The 22,153-nt window shown below is 37.2% G+C and overlaps 1 protein-coding gene across 1 annotated transcript in view; it reads right to left on the reverse strand.

Annotated features, from left to right (window-relative positions):
• unc79 (UNC-79 domain-containing protein) overlaps positions 1–22,153 on the reverse strand; it is a 114,681-nt gene that overhangs the window by 49,559 nt on the left and 42,969 nt on the right. Inside the window, 10 exon segments of the mRNA XM_069313171.1 lie at positions 7,442–7,564; positions 12,346–12,531; positions 13,284–13,458; positions 14,382–14,590; positions 14,934–15,091; positions 16,074–16,222; positions 17,542–17,720; positions 19,427–19,541; positions 20,011–20,181; positions 21,839–22,060. Coding sequence (XP_069169272.1) covers positions 7,442–7,564; positions 12,346–12,531; positions 13,284–13,458; positions 14,382–14,590; positions 14,934–15,091; positions 16,074–16,222; positions 17,542–17,720; positions 19,427–19,541; positions 20,011–20,181; positions 21,839–22,060 — 1,687 coding nt within the window.

Genomic DNA, 22,153 nt, shown 5'->3' on the forward strand with positions numbered 1-22,153 from the left:
ACATATAATATTCCCTTTCAATGAGGTTCATCATGATGTCCTACAGAACTAATATGATCCAGTTTGTATACATAATATATATAATTATTATTATTTATAAATCTCTAACATTGAACTACCGTAACCCAAATACACTCAATTATAAAATGAACCAAAAAATATACTGTATATAAATTTATATACAGTACTGTATAACATATTACCCTATATTGTATACGTCGTTAAATGATTATCAAATGCCATGTTAAAAATACTCGTTTCCATGACTGGTAAGGCTGGAGATACATAAAAAATTATGCAGAGCAATTTACCTTTCCTATAATTATAATTCAACAGAAACAAATGTATATGTTAAGAGTTGGGTTATTATGAAGCATGTTTTTTTTTTTTTTTTAAAGCTGTAGTATCCAAAAGAGAGAAGCCATAAAAATAAGGATTAAGTAAATCAGAAGGATATCTTGAGACCAAATTCTATACTACAAAGAACTAGATTAACCAGGCAATGGAACATGAAAACCACAGACAGTGGACACATTGCATTTAAAAAGTCAAAATTAATCTCGACCACTGACTTTCTTGGATGACAGCCAAGTTTGTTCCTTGAAGCAAATTATCTTTGCTAACTACATAATTAAATAGCCCAATGAAATCACAAGAACATGATGTACAATGAGAAAATAATGAGGCTATACAATTTGATCAGACCTGCATCCGTAGATCTCCCAGGCATTTGCACTACCAACTATCAGTCCGAAGTGCATGTGCCTTGGGACTTCAGGAATGTGGATGCGATCCCATAACATGGCTTCAATATTTTCTACTAATCAGATAGTAATTCTAATATTTCTAATAAAGTTTCAGTTACTGTAAAATGGTTAGCCACATCAATTTTTGTTTAGCTAAAATTCAGCAAGTTCCATCACTTTTTAGTAAATGTCAATGATCAAGACCACTAAGAACTCTTTCAATGCAGCTGTAACTAGCACATACATAAATATACACAAGTCTACACATACATATACAAAAAGACTTTCATAAAGAAAGGACTACAATAGATACCCTGCATTACGTCAATGAAGTAAGCCTCAAACAGTTTACAGGGCATTGTGCAAAGCCCCTTTATAGTAAAGTCTGCAAGCAAAAAGGGACAACAATATTGTTTATTCACATCACAAAAGCATTGACTGGGAAGGTTATCCAGCCCTACAATGAAAAGTCATCATCTAAATATAAATACAAGAAAATTGATTTGGAGACGCCACTGATCCTGTGTCGAGTGTTATCCACACGTGTTAAACCATGCACACGTCCTGTATGTTGGACCATAAGACCCTGCAAAACATCTGCCCAGACCATGGAGGGTGCTACACGGGCCATGTAGTGAGAAAGCGAACAAACAAGATTTATAGAACCACCAGATTAAGAGGAGCAGGCTGCTACATGACCTGTCATATTAGTAGGCCAGTCTATGGAAGGACTACATAATACCTGGCCGGGGAAATCTACATTGGTTAGGAGCCTACAATTTGTTGGCCCACAGAACAATATCTGAGGAACACCTTAAACCAAATGCCGTAAGTATTTTGTGAGATTATATGAATGAATCGTCTTCTTTATGTTAGAGAGCAGAATGTAATTTTTGTCCAATACCAATGCTCTGCTTTCTATGTATGGCAGCCAAAAAAGAAAAAACATATCACCAAGATAGCTGCCTATAATTATTAATCTTAACTTGAATACTGTATCAACAAATATTACAAACTCTTACTTAGATTTTTCAACATATCATGTATACAAAGAAATGGAATGACAATTTTCTCCAAGATGATGTCTAATATAAAAGAAAATTAATTGTAAGCAATGATCTTGGTAACATGGCCACTGTTCCTAAAAGAAGCCATAACAGCCCAGATTCATTCATTTATTATCACTAAATACTTTTCTGTATTGTTGTACTGTATATGTGTTCAACATGAAGGAATTAAACTTCTGATATTTTAAGACAGTCAAGAAGATTTAGACAAATATAATTTTACAATCCATGCAAAATGTGATACAGTTGAATAATAAACAAATTATCTAATCATAGCAGTAATCTTATTCTCCATTTAGAGGAATGATCAGTTATGATGGGAGCCTAATAGGATTTTAATTTCACATTTAATTTCCAATTTCAGTGCACACGCATGTAATCACCTAAGTATAGTTACAGGTTGAAAGCTACGCTCGTGGTGTCCCGTCTTCCCAGCACTCTTTGTTATATACTGTAACTCTTTTGAAACTACTAACAGTTTTAGCCTCCACCACCTTCTTACTTGTTCCAACCGTCTACCATACTGTTTGTAACAGTGAATTTAATATTTTTTTTCCTGGCAGCTTTGTTTAATTAGCTTCAATCTATGACCTCTTGTTCTCGAAGAGCCAGGTCTCAAGATTTCTTCTTTACCAATTTTGTCGATTCCTGTCACTATCTTATACATAGTGATCATATCTGTGCGTGCGTGTGCATGTGTGGGTGTATGCCTGAGAGAAAGAGAGATTACCCGAATGTAGTTATATAACAGGATTAGAGATGCGATATGCTGGTGGTGTCCATCTTCCAAATAATCTCTGTCCCATGATGTTTTGATGCTTCTGATGATTTTGCCATATAAATTACTGTACTACCCACTCATTAAATTTACTCCATTCAAATACAGTACTATACAACTACAGTATTTGTAAAACAGAATTACCTCAAGTTTTTTCAGCAAACTTCATTTCCATAATTTTATATCCATAACTTCTAGTTCTTGTTGTTGTTGTTTTTAAAGCATGGGGTATGTCTTAGGACAACGATGGCTAGCCCTGTTGTCTCTTCTACTCCACTTGCTGGGTTCGTGGATAGTTTTACCCTCAGGTGTGTAATGTGTTGTCACTGGACCTCTATTATGACCGAGCACTAATCTGTCAGGTGGAGATTTACTTGAGAGCTTGCACGTTGTGTTCCAGGCTTTTGCAGCCCTAGGCCGTAGCTGGTTTGAGGCCAGTCAGTTGTTCTTTGTTTTATGAGGAGATTGAAGCTGGCCACATGTGCCATGGTTACACCATCTACACAGTTATTCCAGGTTTGGCCGGTGGACTCATAGAGTAAGTCCAGTTCTCGTTTTGTCTCCAGGCACTCACTGCTGGTCATGGCTCCAGGTTTGGCCGGTGGACTCATAGAGTAAGTCCAGTTCTCGTTTTGTCTCCAGGCACTCACTGCTGGTCATGGCACCAAAACAACCTAAGCACAATGCCCAACACGCAACAGCTGGGATGTACTAGAAATATCAGTCATGCAGGCTGTTCCAATGGAGGAGATACCTTTAGATCATGAAAACACTCTTTCCTCATCTTTTTTTCTCATTGTTCCTTGGCCCCCCACTCTAGGTTAAGGGTTGGAGATGGGCTTCAACCCTGGCACCTTTATAGCTATTCCTAATTTTCACGAATTTCTGAAGAGGAGTTATGGTTGACTTTCTGAGGAGGAGTTATGGTTGACATATTGAGATCTAGTTGTTAAGGGGAAAGATTTTATCCTTTTAGCTTTGGTATTTTGAATCCACTCACCAATTTTGAACTTAGCACCTCTGCAGCACCTCTTCAAGTGGATTTCTGAATGGGTATGTTTACTTAGGATTTATCCTTTTTGAGCAGGTTTTTGTTGTTAGTCCTGATGTGAACCCACACATCAGAAATGAACCCAATTCCCTTTAGTTGAGGCCCTCTGCCACTTCTTGTCATGGTACAAAGTGCAAACAATCCTTTGTTGGTTAGCAGACAATCCATTGGTTTCTTTGGAAAATAGCATCTTTTTGCCAATTGCCCATGTTGGAGTGAATAGTTTTCCTTTTAACATTTTCCGTGAAGGGCACTCTTTTTCATGATACTAACAGTGTACTGTTTGCAGCCTTGTCTTGAGAGGTTTGTGCATGACAGCTCCACATTAAGGTTAACAAACTGGAATTAGCTTTGGTCGGGTTGATCACAGAGGTCTATGGTAAATACCATACACCAAAAGCACGAGAACCAAGCATAAGACATATCCAAATGTGAACACAACATGATGTTGCAATTGACATCATGGGCAGGGGCATGCACAATGTCTTTACTTTTCAAGAACAGGAAAAGTACCAGCTAAGCAAGTACAGTATCAATGGAGAGGAATACAGGCACATAATGTTGAAAGAAAAAACACTCAGGACAGCACACATAAGAACTCCATAGGAAGAATGGGCATAATACCCTCCATGGACAGTGTCATGGCAGGGAACCACTACCACAACTGTCTAACACTGAGCAAACATGATGACAACCATAGGAGCTAGGTACTCAACCCCCAGGATGAACCCTAAATTTGGAATATAGTCATAAAAGACATGCACTCGCCGTACGCTAACCAACGTGCAATAGGGACAAGGATAGGGCTAAACAGAAATAAACAAAAGAAAGCCACACCACACCCTCAAGCAAAATCTAGAACAGAGTTATCACACAAAGAACAACTTACAATTGTCCCCCAAGAGACAGCGTAACTCTTAATGGAAGGAAAGACCAGAACTATGGTCTAACCTAAGGAAAAGTCCCAAAACACCACCAAGGTAAGAGTACAACTCGAGAGTAGTCAAACCAAACTGAAGGCAATGCAAAACAGTCAGAAAATAAACCTTATAACTTAGGTGCAGCAGATAGCAATGCCCTCCAATCAGTGGTACCAGAAAACTGGAACACTATGCTATGAAACACACTTAAATCATGGGACAATCTCTATGCCAAGACAGCAGTCATAAGAAATACCAAGACAAGAATACTGAACTTAATCAGCCACCACAGAGCAAGGGAGATGTTAGGTGGATGCCTGTACTAAAAGGGAGACTTGTTAGCTTTCTGAACCGTATTGTGGTGATAGTGATGAATCCTGGTGGTGGTCAGTATAGCTGTTTTACTAATAGAGTTTGCAGAGATATAAAGGGTGTTCTTTGTATTGGCAAATTATTCCTTGTATGAGGTATTTTAGCTTTGGGACTTCTTCTTTTGTATCAAAGCAACTTGGCCATTCATTGAAACTCAAAATTAACTTGTTACAATGTTCCTTGCCTAAATATGTGACAAGACCACATGGAAAGACACCTGTCATGATGGCAGCAAGAGTCATGGGAGCCTGGTGAGTGATAAAAGAAACCTGGGTGGATCATAAAGACTGGCTCAGAGAACATCCTAAGGGCATTTACTCAGAAAACCTATAGATGTATGTCCCAAGTGACTGCAGCTTGACAGGAATATAATATAAAGAGAAGAAAGAAAAAGTACTGTACCATGAAAATGGTGTTCCGTGATGTAAGGAAATGAATTTTCCAAGCCAATGGAGATAAGCCTACACCTGTACAGTATAGTCTTGTGTATGTACCCTTGTAACATAGTGGTTAGTGCAACTGGCTCAAAACTAATTGGACCCAAAACAATTTCCAGGGCAGATAAGATGTTTGAGAACATTTCCTAAAACTTGATGGTCTGTTTACCTAGCAGTAAACCAGTACCTGGGAGTTAGGATACTTAAGGGTAATATTCTGAGTGAGATCAGTTGTTGTTCTAGGGGGACCTCAATAAGCCTAAAAGGATTCCTATCTACAACAATGGGAAATCAAAATGGATTCAACTCAAAATACAGCAAGCTGGCTCAAAGTACATACTGATTCTGCATAACTGTAAAGTGCGACATTCTTCAGTGCATGAAATGACAGAAAGAACTGATCTGTGAATGTGTTGAGCACCAGTGCCATTTATTTATGGTTACAAGTCCTCTTCCACCCTATAGAGATGCTGCCTACCTGACCTACATTTAAGCAATTGTTCAGTTATTACTGTATGCACATTTAACAGCTATCCTTACCACTACATGCTTCTCAACAGGATTATGTTTTGTGCAATATAAGAAACAGAGCACATTGTTGTTGATGAGCAGGGCTCATCATATCCTATAGTACTTGAGAGTGATGCTGGTACAATATGGAATACCATGTTAATTAGGCATCTGAGAAAGTGATTTGTGGCCCCACCCCCAGTACCAGGTGGTGTATTAAGTATCTTTCGGTAAGGAAGAGGTCCTTTTTGTAAGGCATATGTAAAACAGTGTTGGTACCTAGTAGTGATTAGATGAAACTGTTGGTTTGAAGGGAAAATCATTCGAAACTCCTGTAAATTCAGTGGCTAGTTCTGCACATGTGCAGTGCATAAGAGATGCAAGCACTTGTCTGATACACAAAGAATAGTAGTAATAGTAGTAGTAGTAGTAGTAAGGAGGGTCCACAAAATGGATATGCAGCTGGTGCCTTCTAGGATTGATAATTGCCACCTGGAGGTGGCATGTATAAATACATTGCCCATTGCCAATATCTGTTAGTTCCACCAATGTCCAACAATTTTTTGGGGGAGGCAAATATTTTTGTTCTCCTTTGTTTATAATCTGATTTTGTTGTAGTTTCTACATCTTGGAGAATGCATACCTGACACCACTAAGCACGTGAAGTAGGAATGAAATTGGTCAACATGTAATTCAGCCACAGGTGGCAGAACTTGTGACTTTTAATTTTATTTGGCCGAGTTATTCAAAGATTTCAAACTCTTTAGGTTGTTCGCTCTTTAAACAAATCTTCTCGTTAAAGCACTGCATAGTTTAATGTAATAAATTTCTATACATTATTACACTATATCACATCATTAAACTAAGCCTAGTACCAAGTTGATCATACATCACATATGAATTGTACCATGACGACATTTATTACTCAAAACGTGCCAGTTAGATTTCACCCCAACTCAACATCTTTGCTAAATATTATCTATATCATATTGATTTTTAACACTCAGAAACAGGAAATGCAGAGAAGAAAAAAAAAGAAAGAAGTCAATTTTGCAAGTACTGTACTGAATATGTGGGGAAGGAAGGAAGGCAGAAGCAAAGGGAAAGACAACAACTGAAAAAGGTAATAGAAATTGCACTAAAATATGTAAAGTCTGAGAATGTCAGACTACTAGGGGGGGGGGGGGATCTACAGAGTCAACACGGCCAGAGGATACAATCAACGACAAGAGAAAAACAACATTTCTTCCATGGAATTAATTTCATAGGTACTTGAGGCCACATAATATATATATATGACCTTCAAAGCTCATTGTCGACCATGTGAAATTCACTTTCAATTTAGCATGTAAAATCTGAAATAAGCAAGTGTAATATTCTACTCCTCTAGACCATTCTAATTAATTACGGAATTTTCATTCTATATTAAAATTTTATTTTAAATTATGCACTAGAATGTTTTATTCAGTGAAGGTTGTAGTCCCAGAAATGTGTCCTCAGTAACTATGTATCTGTGGCCCAGAAATTTTGGGATTCAAGCCAGGGGAAGAGCAGATATACCTGAGGCTAAATGATTGGACTGGTTTGTGCCTATGAACTGACCAAGCCCAAATTTCGAGGTCTTGCGTTTAAGCAACGGTGCGGAGGCTTGCCGGAGATATGTTTTTTCCTTTTCTTTATCCACTGGAATGGTGCAGGCAGAATTAATATACAAAGCATCCAAGAATCCGGTACCACGTTTTGGCTGATTGAATCATTCTTAATTTATCCTAACCTGTGCAAGGGTTTAGCTTTTAGCGCATGGTGGTATCAGATTCTTTGAGTTTTCCTTAAATATACGTAAAAAGAATGTGGAAAATATTACATTAATACAGTATAGAAAAGTGCTATATTAAATCTACATTACCTTAACCCATACTCCACTGACGACTTCTATAAATAACTAAAATGACTACGAGTATATATCCTGTGGTGGAGAAGAAAGTCAGTAGTCTCATTAAACAATGAGATTAAATATGAGGAGACAGCATTAAAAAAAAAATTATCTTATACAGTATATATATATATTCCATGCAAATGAAATTGTTCTTGAAACTCCCTTCTCATGGTATAACTGTATACAATAAACCATACAGTCGTGAATTAAATATTAAGCATTTTGCACTGTCATTCGTGTAATTTATGAGAATATATAACATGAAATATTATGTTTTGGAACCACATCATGCAACTGCAAACACTGAAATAAAAGGTAAGCGTCAACACAAGTAACGTCTGTACAAGACCAACTGAATAGGGAATAATAATTATTGGAACATTTATTAACAACATATTTCCACTCGTTCAAATAATTGCCACTTAGAAATACACACAAAGAAAAACTGAATAGTTGAATTAAGTATTCTACAAATCTATAGGAAGGGTTTAAGTTTTGGCAATACTGTACCTGCACTCTGTATACAAGTGGTTTGACCGTATAGAAAATGTCAAAACTTATTAACTTCAAAATTATACAAATTCCTTGCTCTAAATCATTAAAATAATTCAATGTTATTTACACTTTAACTACTCTACTGTATATTTCTGTATTCAGCAACAGTTTTTGCTAACAGCTACCTAAACTATAGAAATCTATAAAAACTCTAAGTTTTTTTTTTTAACAAAAGTGCACAACATATGAATAATCAAAAGGAGATTAGTAGCAAATAACAGAGTGCACTGTACCCGTGTAGAGTATTGGTGTCTACCTCTCTTGGTGTTCAGTGTGCCGGGAACAAGAACATTTATTAGCTAAGAGCACACAGTATACACACAATTACTGTTATGATGAGGGGCTCTATAGAACTGCTGCTTCACCCAGTGAGAAATGAGCAAGGCTGACAAGCAGAGATACTAAGCAATGTTTCATATGGATTTCTACAATATTACAGCATACATAAGAGTTCATTATTTGCACTTACACTGCAGCATGTAGCACACTTACCTAAAGCTATTTATGACACTTGTTATTTCGGCACACATTAGATTGACTAGCTCGCTCACTCTCTCCCACTCCCTCATCTTGTCTGCCTCTTGTCTTTCCATCTTTCTCCCTCTTCACCTATCTTTATTTCTACCTCCCTATTACTCACTCATCCCTCCACCCCTTCCTTTATCCTCCAGCCTGTTTTCACTCTCACTTTATCATGCACCAACTCTTCAAAACACATACACATTTACTCATTCTCTGTTCATATTTCTTTCAGCCTTCTGTTTTTCAATCCTAATTTTATCCGTCCAGATAGGATCTGTTGTTGTTGATCTAGGGGAGATGACGATTGTGGGAAGATAGGATCTGTAGCAGCAACAGGAAAAGCAGTTCCTGTTCATAGGCATCTGGTATAAACAATAAAGTCTCCTGTTATAGATATCAGTTCGTTTTATAACTCACTCCTCAGACACATACACTCCCCTCTCGCATGCATAAACCCTCCCCCCCCCCTCGATTTTACAGGAAAGAGAGATTCAATTGACTGTGTTTATCTACACACAGTTCGTTTTATAACTCACTCCTCAGACACATACACTCCCCTCTCGCATGCATAAACCCTCCCCCCCTCGATTTTACAGGAAAGAGAGATTCAATTGACTGTGTTTATCTGGACATAAGAAAGGCTTTTGACAGAGTCCAGCACAAGAGGTTGTTCTGGAAACTAGAACATGTTGGAGAGGTGACAGACAGACTGCTGACATGGATGAAAAATTTTCTAAATGAAAGCAAGATTTTCTTCCTTTTTTTCTAAATAAAAGGAAGAAATCAAAGGCAATGTAACAGATTGGAAAAGTGTTACTAATGGAGTACCACAGGGTTCAGTTCTTACGCCGGAATGTTCATCATCTATACAAACGATCTACCAAAAGAAGTACAGCACTACATGTTTAATGATAATGCTAAGCTACTAGAGAAAGGTAAGAAACTTGAGACAATTGTCATATCCTTCAAGATGCCCTGGACAAAATAAGTGTATGGAGCATCACTTGGCAAAAAGAATTCAATGTGAATAAATCTCTGAGAGGCTGAGAGAACTCAATCTCTCAACATTGGAGAAAAGAAAAAAACAGGTGATATGATAATGTATAAGATATTAAGCGGAACAGACAGTGGCCAGAGAAGCAATGTTCAAAATGAGAAACAGTAGGACCAGGAGACTTGGGTGTGAGCTAGAAATGTAGATGAGCTGGAGTGCTGCACAAGGAAAAGCTTCACTGTGTAAGAGTTATGGGAAAGTGGAACAGTCACAAATTGAAATTATCAAGGTCAGCTCAGTAAAAATCATTTGTATTTCTTGACAAGGTGTTCAAAAGGCAGGGCTAGGGAGACGACACTCAACCCTACAAGCACATCTAGTTGAGTATATGTAGCTAAGTACATATATATACACACACAAACACACACACACACACACAAACCACATACAAACCATCAGTAGTTTCAAAGCACCATATGACAAAGAGTACTGGGAAGATGGAACACCACAAGCATAGCTCTCATCCGGTAACTACACACACATGTACGCATGCACACAAAGTGAATCTGGGATCCTCTGCATTTCTCACAATATTGCAAGTGATAAGGTGAGTCGGGGCACTGTTCATAATAATAGGTTTCGAATGCAAGGTGATGGAACGAAAGTGAATCCACATGTTATCATACTTGTGACACCTACACATTTACCGTAAGCACAACTGCAAAATAACTTCACACACACTATACACTCTAGACTTCTACATCAAGTTACCATTAATTATAACTAACAAATACACACAAGCTTATAACAACTACACACAAATTATTGCATACGTGTACTTGGAGTATATTTGATCTGTTGACGAGATACCCCACATTTTATGATAAGATTCCATACACACATCTTGCAAAATACTTCTAGGCTATGCACCCTGTAAGTTTATATCAATTTGCAATATAGCCAAATTTAAATTATATTACAGTATTTCTTGTTCTCAAAATTAATAATCACTACTTAGTTATGACCGTAGAGTAGTGCCAAGATGTAAAAATCTAAAATGGCTTTTTGAACCTAGCATAACATGCACCTATATCCTTTGAATATTTAATATGGTATGACAGTATAATCATTCAAAATCTGTTCCGTATGGCTCTTACTAAGTAATGATGTAAGGTAGAAAACCCACAGCAGATAAACAAAATAAATTTGTCAATACTTTGAAGGCATAGCAAAAGCATGGAAAACTTACTTTTGCCACATTTGGCCTGGCATATATAGGCCTACTGAAGACGTTTGTGTGGTATCAGATAAGAAAATACAGTGCAGTACAGACTATATATTTGACAGACTTTTTAAATTAATGCTTTTGATGGCTTTTAATGCACATTTTAGTCATACTGTACATGTATAATTTGAGGAGTAGTACACTATGTAATGAAAAGATTTAAAATGGACCATTTCCATAATAATCACAGTCCCGCTATGTACATCCGAAAGGTTACTAATTACAGTACTGCCCTTTTTCAATGTTAATGGAGATTTTGTTATTTTTAATTGGAAAATATTGAATATATTTGTGCATAAATGAACACAAATACCATATTTTTTTTTATTGGAAACAAAAATTTATATACATGCACAAAAATATATTTCTGACATATGCCACTTAGATGCTCCCGAGGACAAGATCTTTCTCACCCTCAGGAAGGATCTGCCACTGTCACAGCAAGTTGACATACTACGCTGACCCCATGAGAACCTTTTCAAACCATCCCCACCAGTTCACATTGGTACTAGAATACTGAAGAATATTCTTTCCAGCCCAAAAAGTAGACAATCAAATGTTTGTTCATATATCCCAATGCTTATCATAGGCACAAGTTAACAACACAACCCTGGCTGTTGCTTGGCAAACTACCTTTGAAGCCAAGTATTGCTTGGAGGAGGTACTTTTAGTTAAGTTGAATGAACCATCTCATTTTCATTCTGGAGTGAACTGAGAATTCTTCAGTGCCTGCCTCTCTCTCTATAAAAGACCTGGCAAAAGCAGCTTGTAAAGAACCCCTCTAATGTGTCGAAAATGTGAAGGTTACGCTTATCAGGCTAGAATGTAGCTACAGTATGTCCCGAGAGGAACTGAACACTTTTCCAAGGGAGTGACATAGTGGACAAAACTCTGAGTATCCATTACTGCTATCAACTTTAATAAAAAAAAATTAAAAACCAAATTTCTTTATTCCTTCTTAATAGTGTAATTCCAATAATAACTTCAGTGCAACATATAACCAATTTAGAACAAAAACTGTAATAGTCTGAAGTCTTAAAGAATGCTTAGCCACACAAATATTTTGTTCTATTAGTAAAAACATTTATCTAGGGCTATTCAATTCTATATCCTCCTAACATGAAACAAATACAGATGAAATTCCCAGAAAACTTAAAGACAAACAATATTACCTTGCTTCTCGACAGTACGGTTAAACATGTTGGCAGGAGCTGACATGGTACGTTTGTACGGCCACTTCGTACCAAGAGATCCGGAGAGAGTCCGCACACTAGCACTCTGTACAAGAGTCAAGGCATCTTTTGCACGACTTAGCTTCCTCTCAAACACATCACTTGTCATGTCGGAATTCTTTAAATCTGAAAAGTGAATTAATATTGAATCAGTGTTTGTTTATACCTTTCCAATATACAGTGGCACCTCGATTAACGAGCGGCTCTATCTATGAGCATTTCGAGTAACGAACAAGCCACTCGCAGAACATTTGTCTCTACTAACAAGCTTTTCCTTGATTAACGAGCATTTCCGCTGGTTCTCGGACACCTTTTATGATAGTTTTTTTTGTTGTTTCGCAAGACGAGCTTTCCCACACGACGAGCTCGGTGCCGGAACAGGTTAAACTCGTTAATCGAGGTGCCACGGTACTGTATAGGCATTTTACATTATGCCCGAAATGCTTTGCATATTAGTGGCTTTATGCATTGCACTTATCTTGCCTAGGAATCCTCCACTTTTCATGTATCATCTTATGCAAATAAAATATTTAATTATTATTTAATGAATTAATTATTATTTAATTGAGATCCCCCTCTAGGCCAACTACTGATCTTCCCCAAGATGCAACCCACAACAACTGCCTTACTCCCAGATACCTATACAGTATACTCTTAGATGAACAGCTGCATCAGATGAAAGGAAACGGATCCCTTAATCCTGAGTCGAGGACATATACTACTGTGTCACAGGACTCGTAAAGCACTGTACAGGATTAGATAATATAACATGTCCCCATTTACAGTAATAGCATTTATTATTAAATAACTGTATAGAAATAACAAGCAATCAGCATATTTTTTAGAAGAATATTTAGGGATAAGACAGAGATACATACCTCTTGGGAAAGCTATGTCCCCATACTTCTCAAGAGCAATCTGGGCCTCAAGGTAAAGAGCATCGAAGCGGTTGAAGAAGAACTCCCAAGTCAGTATGCGACGATCGGGCAGTCGTGAGCTCAGCTGATGCAGGGCTTGAATAATCATGGGTCTATCCATAATTACACTATCAAACTGAAATAAGAATTATTATTAATAAATGCACATACCCCCAAATGTGAGTAAAATAGAAGTTCTCACAGATCTTTTCACTTGTTAATCATGTCATAATAAATAATGAACACGCATTCTTGAATATTTATCTTTCCTATATACTGTATTATACTGTACTGTAGCCTTAATGTAAATGACCATATGATGTACAAGCACGTCAAAGAATATAATACTGAACTGCCGTTCATTCCTGCAGTGTTAGGAATTTTATGCAGAAATAGGTAGTCATCACAAAACAACTGCTATTTTGATGTTTGTATTAATTTTTAAGATTGTCCAGCTGACAACTTTAAAGATATAAGTGGAAGAACAAAAATTTAAAGCCTAGTGCTTACGTATCAGTGACTATGGAGAGTGAGATCTAGCTCTTGACGCCCTACTTCCTAGCTGTTTATATCAGACTCATGAATTACCCTTCTCAACATTAACATTTGCATCACATTTCTTTTTAAAGTTGTGAATGGAATTCGATGGAACAAACTATTCCTTCAGTGCATTCAACTTACCTACCACCCAAAGAGGGAACAAGAACTTCCTTCCATCTCTGACTAAATTTTGTGTCCAGCTACAAAAACATACATTCAAACATTATCATTACCCTTTTTCCCACTTTCATTTGGGGAAGAAAGCACCAGCCTAGAGAAAAAATCTACCGATGAATGCAATGTAACACATCTTTCTAGTAGGCGGCTAGCTCCAAGAAGCCACCGAGAGAAGCCCCCCAGAAAGGTAATATAGTCAAAAACTTTTCCGGAGGCAGTTATCCCCAACAATATGCTAAATGACTTAAATATTTAGAATATGGATAATGCTAATTAATTTAAAACTATCATATATTCCCCTACGTATATACAAATTAAAGTGCAATGGTAGGTGACTATTACCTGCTGTTCCAGACACCAACAGAGAGCCCTGAGCCCAGCATCAGGTAAGGTAGTCAGGTAGAGCGATGCCCGCTGAGCTACTCCCACATTTATGTCATCTAGTGAGGCGATCAGGAAGCAAAATGCATGTGCAATAGCAGCCTGAAGTCCTGGACATTGGCGAACAGCAGATATTCCCAGAAATCTACCAATGACTACCACCTTTTCCACTGCAATCATAAATAATGAAATAACTTCTTATTCAGCATTCATACTTATTTTTTAATTATTACAAAAGCAGATGGCAAATTCTATGTTATGAAACCATGTTGTGAAACTTCTATTAATTTTTGTTTTTTAAGATGTATATCAATGCCTTTTATGATTATTGTTACAAGCACCTTTCCTAAAACAGTCTTTAAGTTGGGTCAAAATGACCCCTATCTTAGGCATGATTTGATCTGATGACCTACTGGGTGTATACTGTAAAGTGAGGAATATTTCCACACAATTTCAAAATAATTTCCTTAATTCCAAAGTAGCAAAATCATCACTGAATAACACTGAACTCACCTGCTTGAAAGCGAACTTTCCAATCTTGATGATTAAAGTGATTTTCACAGAGCTTCCAAAATATATCGGCACCACATGGGAGAGTAACAAAGTGAAGTAAGAGGGACACGCAGACCTCAGCAACATGTGACCACTCCGCCTCAATCAGAGACCACATTCTATGTAAAGGTAGTAGTTTGTATACAGAACAATAATGACACATATTTCACACAACTGCAGGCAATATATAATAATTACAGCAGATATATCTTCTGTAATTATACTTAGTGTCACATTTTAATGAGATAATTCAGTTTTAGAAATTGTATATCCAAATTTGATGTAAATAAGCAATATGATGTGTCAATATTGCCAAGAAACAAAGACCTTCCAATGCTGGGATTTTTTTCCAAGTGCATAAATAAATTCGCTCTCTAAAAATTGGGATCCCTAATTATGTGTCGAGAACTTGGCCCTTGTATTACAGGACCCTTTACAGTATATATCTTTTTCTCTGTCTCTTTATTTCTATCTCTATTTTTTGATATAGAATTAAATTCTGAAAGTCTTTGAGAATGAAGTCACTCCACTTCTCTTACAATTCACATTCCTTACACATTATTTTAATGATTACTTATATATATCCAATTCAAAATAGTTGTATATGCATATGAAAATATAAATTATGACTGATGGTACTGTCTATGTTTGGTAATCCAGATCATGACCAAACCCACTTGAGATAGCTGGCTTTTTTTTACCAAGAATGTCCAAAAATTAACAAATTTGAATCTATTCAGGTGTCTCATTTAGTATAATCTTTTACCCTGAATTCCTATTCGTGTTAAAAACTCAAAAGCTAAACAAAATTTGTGTGTATTTATTTGGATTACTTGGAGATTTGGGCTACCAGTATTAAAATTACCAAACTCTTACAGAATTTATTTAATTTTTGTATATTTTCACAATTTTTTTACCTGTTTTTGGTGGATTTTAAAATTTGTTAGACAAAGAAACTGGACATCCAATGCATCTTGCTTTCAATACAAGTGTCACGGTTGTGTTTTCGCATAAAATGTGGTAAAGAACAAATCTAACCTTTGGAGCAGAGCTCCAATTGTAAATACTGTCATAAATTACTGTAAAATGTACTATACTTACATTACAATAGTTTTGTTTTCTTGGCACCAAATGAGAAAGCCACGATGATCAACCGCCGCATGAGCCATAGCCTCACCATGCAGCACAAGATACTTCAAACACTCACAGATGTGGTACACTACGTCACCATCCTCAAATGTTTCTAGTCGCTGCCACAATGTAAAAGAAATGCATTATAAGCGGGTAAACATTATCAGTCATGGCAGGAAAAAAGCATCATCAAGAAGCATCTCTGCTTCTTTTTTTATTCCCAGTTCTAAAGGATTTTGTTTAGTAAAATATTGTTTTTTTTTATTTGGAAATGAGATTTTGAGGCTTGGGCATAGGAAATTTGCTAGATGTGACTAAATCTCTTTACAGAGGGGCTCTCATGTTCTTGTCCTACATATGACCAGTTGAAATTATAATCTCGCTCAATGAAATCAGCTCACAGAGCATGGGAAATATTAGGGTGTGAAAGATAATTCTTAACCCCTTAACTGCGCCAGCCAACAAAAGTCGTCCTGAGAGTTGTGCTATTTTTTTTTAATTAGGCTATATTTTAATGTTTTTTAATATGTATTTTTTTCACTCTTTATGTTTTGAAATGAAAATAGTTGAGTTTGGAAACATTTTGACATTAACTTTACCTGAATATTTATAAAAACAACAAAAATATGTCCTTGACAATTGCACTATGAAGTATTTGACAAAAACAGGTGTGCAGTGCAGGGGTTAATATGGCTCCAGTCATGTTTTTTATGATTTTTGTAGTTGGACTTAACAATTTAGTAAATAGTTGGAGCCTTGAGAAAACTATTGAGAATATTTAAAACCACATTCTATGGTTTGTTTTCATTTTGAGTTGGCCTAGTTTTCGTTCACTCGGGTATGACCCTGCTACCTTTTGAAAATGGGACTGTGAGGAATAAACTAGACGTGGTTAAATTTCTGTGTAGACGTGTTCATTTGGTAGTTGTCTATTATATCATAGGTTGAAATGAAAATTTTTCTAAGTGACATTAGCCCACAGGGTGAGGGGAAATGCACCCAGGAGGCATCTTTGGTTCCAACGGATCCCTCACTGCAGACTGCAGTGGTTAGGGTTTGGTCGGCCGGAGCGGACAGCACGCTGGACTTGTGATCCTGTGGTCCAGGGTTCGATCCCGGGCGCCGGCGAAAAACAATGGGCAGCGTTTCTTTCCCCCTATGCCCCTGTTACCTAGCAGTAAAATAGGTACCTGGGTGTTAGTCAGCTTTCACGGGCTGCTTCCTGTGGGGGTGGAGGCCTGGTCGAGGACTGGGCCACGGGGACACTAAAGCCCCGAAATCATCTCAAGGTAACCTCTCAAGATAGAAGATGGTCCTGTACAGTGTGTGTGTTGAATTGAGGGGTACTGTAAAAACAGGAAAATTACTAAATGTAAAGAAACTGATACATTACAAAATGTAAAACAAACGGAATATTACATAATGTAAAGGCACTTACAATTAACAAGGTGTAAATCACTTGCAAATGAGGTGGAAGATCTTCAATTCTAAACTTGAACTTGCCCTGGGAAGTAAGCCAGAAACTCTCCTTATCTTCATCACCTTGTTGAGTGGTATCAATAGGCTCATCATCCTCCCCTACCACACTAGGCAGAGCTACATTGGCTGTGGCATATGCTGCAAAATAACCACATTTATAACTGTCACAGATCATGACTTTTGAACGAGTGTCTGTGAACTATACAGATCTTTTCTTAATAATTTAAACAAAATTTGTGAAAACAATAAATAATAATCATTTTTTATTATTTTACATTAAAGAACAAAATAATTTTGAGGAAAATAGGGAGAATGTCATATAAATATAACAGGAACTATTAAGCACTCTAGCTTACAGATTGGAAATGGAATTAAAATAATTCATGTCCACAGACTAAGCATTGGAATCAGAGGTCATTCAGTGATTTAGTTTAAAGATAATTTAGCAAAACAAAATAAAAAACTCATTATGAGCTACCTTACTTGATTGACACTTAGGTAAGATTTCAGAGCCATATGCAGAAGTAAATCCTACAGTTAGGCCTGATGAGCTGTAGTGCTTCCTCATGTAGGCACCATAGGTTATCTTGAGGTCTATCTTGAGATGATTTCGGGGCTTTTTTAGTGTCCCCGCGGCCCGGTCCTAGACCAGGCCTCCACCCCCAGGAAGCAGCCCGTGACAGCTGACTAACTCCCAGGTACCTATTTACTGCTAGGTAACAGGGGCATTCAGGGTGAAAGATACTTTGCCCATTTGTTTCTGCCTCGTGCGGGAATCGAACCCGCGCCACAGAATTACGAGTCCTGCGCGCTATCCACCAGGCTACGAGGCCCCTAGGTTCATACAAGTACAAAGAAATACTGGAGATTACACAGCTAAAATGAGATGCATAAGACTCAAAGTCATACATACTGAAAAGCCTTCACAAGTCTTCTTGATAACCCTCAAATCGTAAATCAGACACTCAAGTAACGACAGACTGGCTCACTCAGCTGTGTATACTACTCGTACCAGTTCCTGCATTTGTTTGGCATCAAGGCTTCTCTAACTTTTGCTGCCAAGGGTATGATACCATGCTATAAAGGATGGTGCTTACATTCTTCCCAGGTTTCCACTCACTCTTTTCCTCTCTGAGAAATAGGAAAACTGAAACCATTCTTTCTTAGCTCCTCGGATTGCCAAAAGATTCATCATGGTAATTCTTCACCAGTATCAAGTGGTGACATGCATTAATGTCTGGCACATTTGGGTTCCAAGTCTTTGTCAGTGCTACCATTTGTGCAGGCCACCATTTTATTTCATGGAATGAAAAAGTCAATTAACATAAAATAGAACTAACTAGTTAGCCGAAACAAGGTATTCACTTGAAGTAAGGATTCGGTAGGGTTTAAAGTGTATTATGAGTTCCTCTGGCACATTCTGGGCAGGAGTGAGCATTTCCCCAGTGCCTCCATGGCACCTTTAATGATCTTACAGGATCCTTTGAAAAGATCCCTGACGTGCTTTTGCATAGACTGTCCATCTGCCTGAATAAATGCCCAAATGCCTAAAATGCTGTGCATAACTATAATGACTTTATATAATAAACACTTACTTTACCCACTATTCAACTATTTTTATGTTGTTCTGTATAATGTCTATTGTATAAATAATGTTCATGACTTTGGTCCAAGTCACAAGGGGACATTTACCTTAGGCAGCAACCAAGTGAGAAAACTCAAGAGAGCTTACTGAACAAGTGCCGTTCATCATTTGTAATTGATATTTTATCTCGTTTAAATTCAAGTATACATTCTAACTATACAATTATAAAACCCCAAAAGTCTTCCTCTGAAGTCCATACCAACATCTTCCTCAGTTAGCGTAACTGCCCGGGCTACAGCTTTCACCACATGTTCTTGAGGGATGTTGGGTGCAATATCTAATTCTCCAACTGTTTCCACAGTAGCTGTGACAATCTGAAATTTTGAACAGATAATACACCTTGTGCCGATATCAACTTGTGCCGATATCAACTTGTACAGAAATCAACTTCTGCCATAACTTGGCATAAATATAACATAGCCTAAACATAAACATAATATATATTCAAGTTTTATTCAATATTAAACATTTATTTCACTATTTTGTTATTAAAATGTGCACAAATAAATATTCTAAACTTTAACAAAAAAAAATCACACTGAACTACAGTACAGTATTGGAAATGTTTTGCTGCAATGGAATATACAATTCTGCTATATATTCTCCAATTTCCTATAGGAGATAGGAGATCATAAATCTCCTATTCTCCAAGAATATATATATTCTCCTGCAACAGAGAGCCATGAATGCCCTCATTTGACCGAGTGAAATTTGAATGACCATTTGACTGAGAAGTTGTAACACTATAGAGCGATGCATGCATAACACAACCCTTAATCATACCTGAGGCATGTTTGCCATTGCTGACAACAGTCCTCCGTCTTTTGGTGTCGGCAATTGGTGACAAGGTTTAGGGGAATGGGTTGAGCTTCCAATTTGAGCATCTATAGTTGATAACTCAGGACTTTTGTTGACTTGTGATGATTCCATTTCAGGAGGTATAATATCAGCTACCTGAGACGCAAAATAATTCCAAATATATACAGTTCTGTAAATGATCACCCATGCATATCAAGCATACATAGTGCACTTTTACTAAATTTTAAATGTTTTCTATTACAAATATTATGCTCTAAAAAGTTACAAGAATTTTATTTATTTTTAATGCTTCAGCATGATAGACAAAAACATTGTTGTGCTTTGTAATTGAAGGAGAAAATCAACCGGAGCTCTGAGGTGACTTGAACTTGTGACCAGGAAACTCCCAGCCACCGATACTAACCACTGGACAACCCTGACTTGGCAAAATTCGCACAACCAGGTTTCTACTGAAATCACAGGAAGTCTGGAGACCTCTACTGAAACCAGTCCAAGTTTTATGTGTAACAACCAAGCAAAATGTAAAACTTGCCCTGGCTTCAGAAGAGGCCTCCAGACGTCCTGTGATTTCAGAAGAAATCCGATTGTATAACTTTTAATAAGTCAAGGTGGTCCAGTGGTTAGTGTCGGTAGATGGAAGTGTCCCGGTCGTGGGTTCGAGTCACCTCAGAGCTCAGCAATAAGTATCAGGGTAGGTGACCATGGAACAAGGCTCAAGCAGATAACTAAAGTCCGAGACAGAAAAACGACCTGGAACTACACTATGCAGCGAACACTTTAGAATGAAACCTCTGTACAAAGACAGAAGTGTTAATATAATCAGTTAAAAATACTCATTATTGGCCTCCACAGAGCTAGTTAGTGAAAGGTAGAACACCAGACAAACAAGTGAAGGTTGTTGAATCCCACAATAATAATAATAATAATAATAATATAATAATAAAAAATAATAATAATAATTTATTTAGGAACAGTACATACATAGTTGCAGAGTTACAGTACAAACATTCTGTTTGATTGAAAGATAGAGGTAGTACATACAATACCTAAAGCCACTAGTACGTATAGCGTTTCGGGCATAGCGTTTCGGGCATAGCGTTTCGGGCAAATCTTTTACTGGCTGGTAATGCTATTAAGTTATTATAATTTTCTTTGGGAGTGGGTTCTTAAGTGAATTGTTGGGATGACAGGCAAATACACTGCCTATCAGAAATATCACTCTTGAGCGGTTTGTTCTAGCATAATTCAGAGTGATTGCACATATTTGGGGTTTTAAGTGATGTTGTGGTCAGAAGCTGAACAACAGTACTGTTAGGTCATGCTGCTTGTGCAAGCCTTGGTTGCTCATTCAGTACCGAGGCCCTTACAACCAAGAATGTACCCATGATTATTTTTTTAAATGGCGTCTGTTTACTGGAGCCTTGAGGACGCTGATGTTAACCCCGTGTAGCCACGGGATTTTTAAATCTCAGTGCGGTACTTTAAAAAAGTATATATACAATATGTGTTATGCAGTCATAAAAAATTTGTATATACAGTATACAATTATTGCCACACAAGTGTAAAGACAATAATATCAATAACAAAAATTTTCTTGATCAGTGAGTTTTTTTACATATTACACTACATTCATAGCTTCCAATAATAATTTGTATTAAAGATGATGGGTATGGCCTATAATTATGTGATATACTGTTCAGTATTTCAGTCCTATTTTTCTCTAACATAATGAGTTGGAGAAAGTTGCGACTTCTGTATTAAGATGCAAATTACAAAGTAAATCAACACTTACTCTATTATTCTGAATGGCAACTCGTGGACACAGGTAAGCTACTACATCCATTTCCAGCTGGAAAAATGCTGTGGTGAGTTCACATGTGGTACACTCTTGTTCTCCATCACAGTTGTGTGGAGCCAAGCAAGGTGCACTCAGCATGTCACAGATGAGTGCCATCACTGGTACACTTACTTCACCATCAACACCTTGGTGCTTTTCAACTTCTTGAACTTCCATCTGGACAATAAACAAAACAAAATTTATATGCAATCTCAAGCAAATACTGTACAATGGGATCTTCAAAAAACAAACATTTAGTAACAAATTTCT

Source organism: Procambarus clarkii, chromosome 74, assembly GCF_040958095.1.
Source record: "Procambarus clarkii isolate CNS0578487 chromosome 74, FALCON_Pclarkii_2.0, whole genome shotgun sequence".
NCBI classification, from domain to species: Eukaryota; Metazoa; Arthropoda; class Malacostraca; order Decapoda; family Cambaridae; genus Procambarus; species Procambarus clarkii.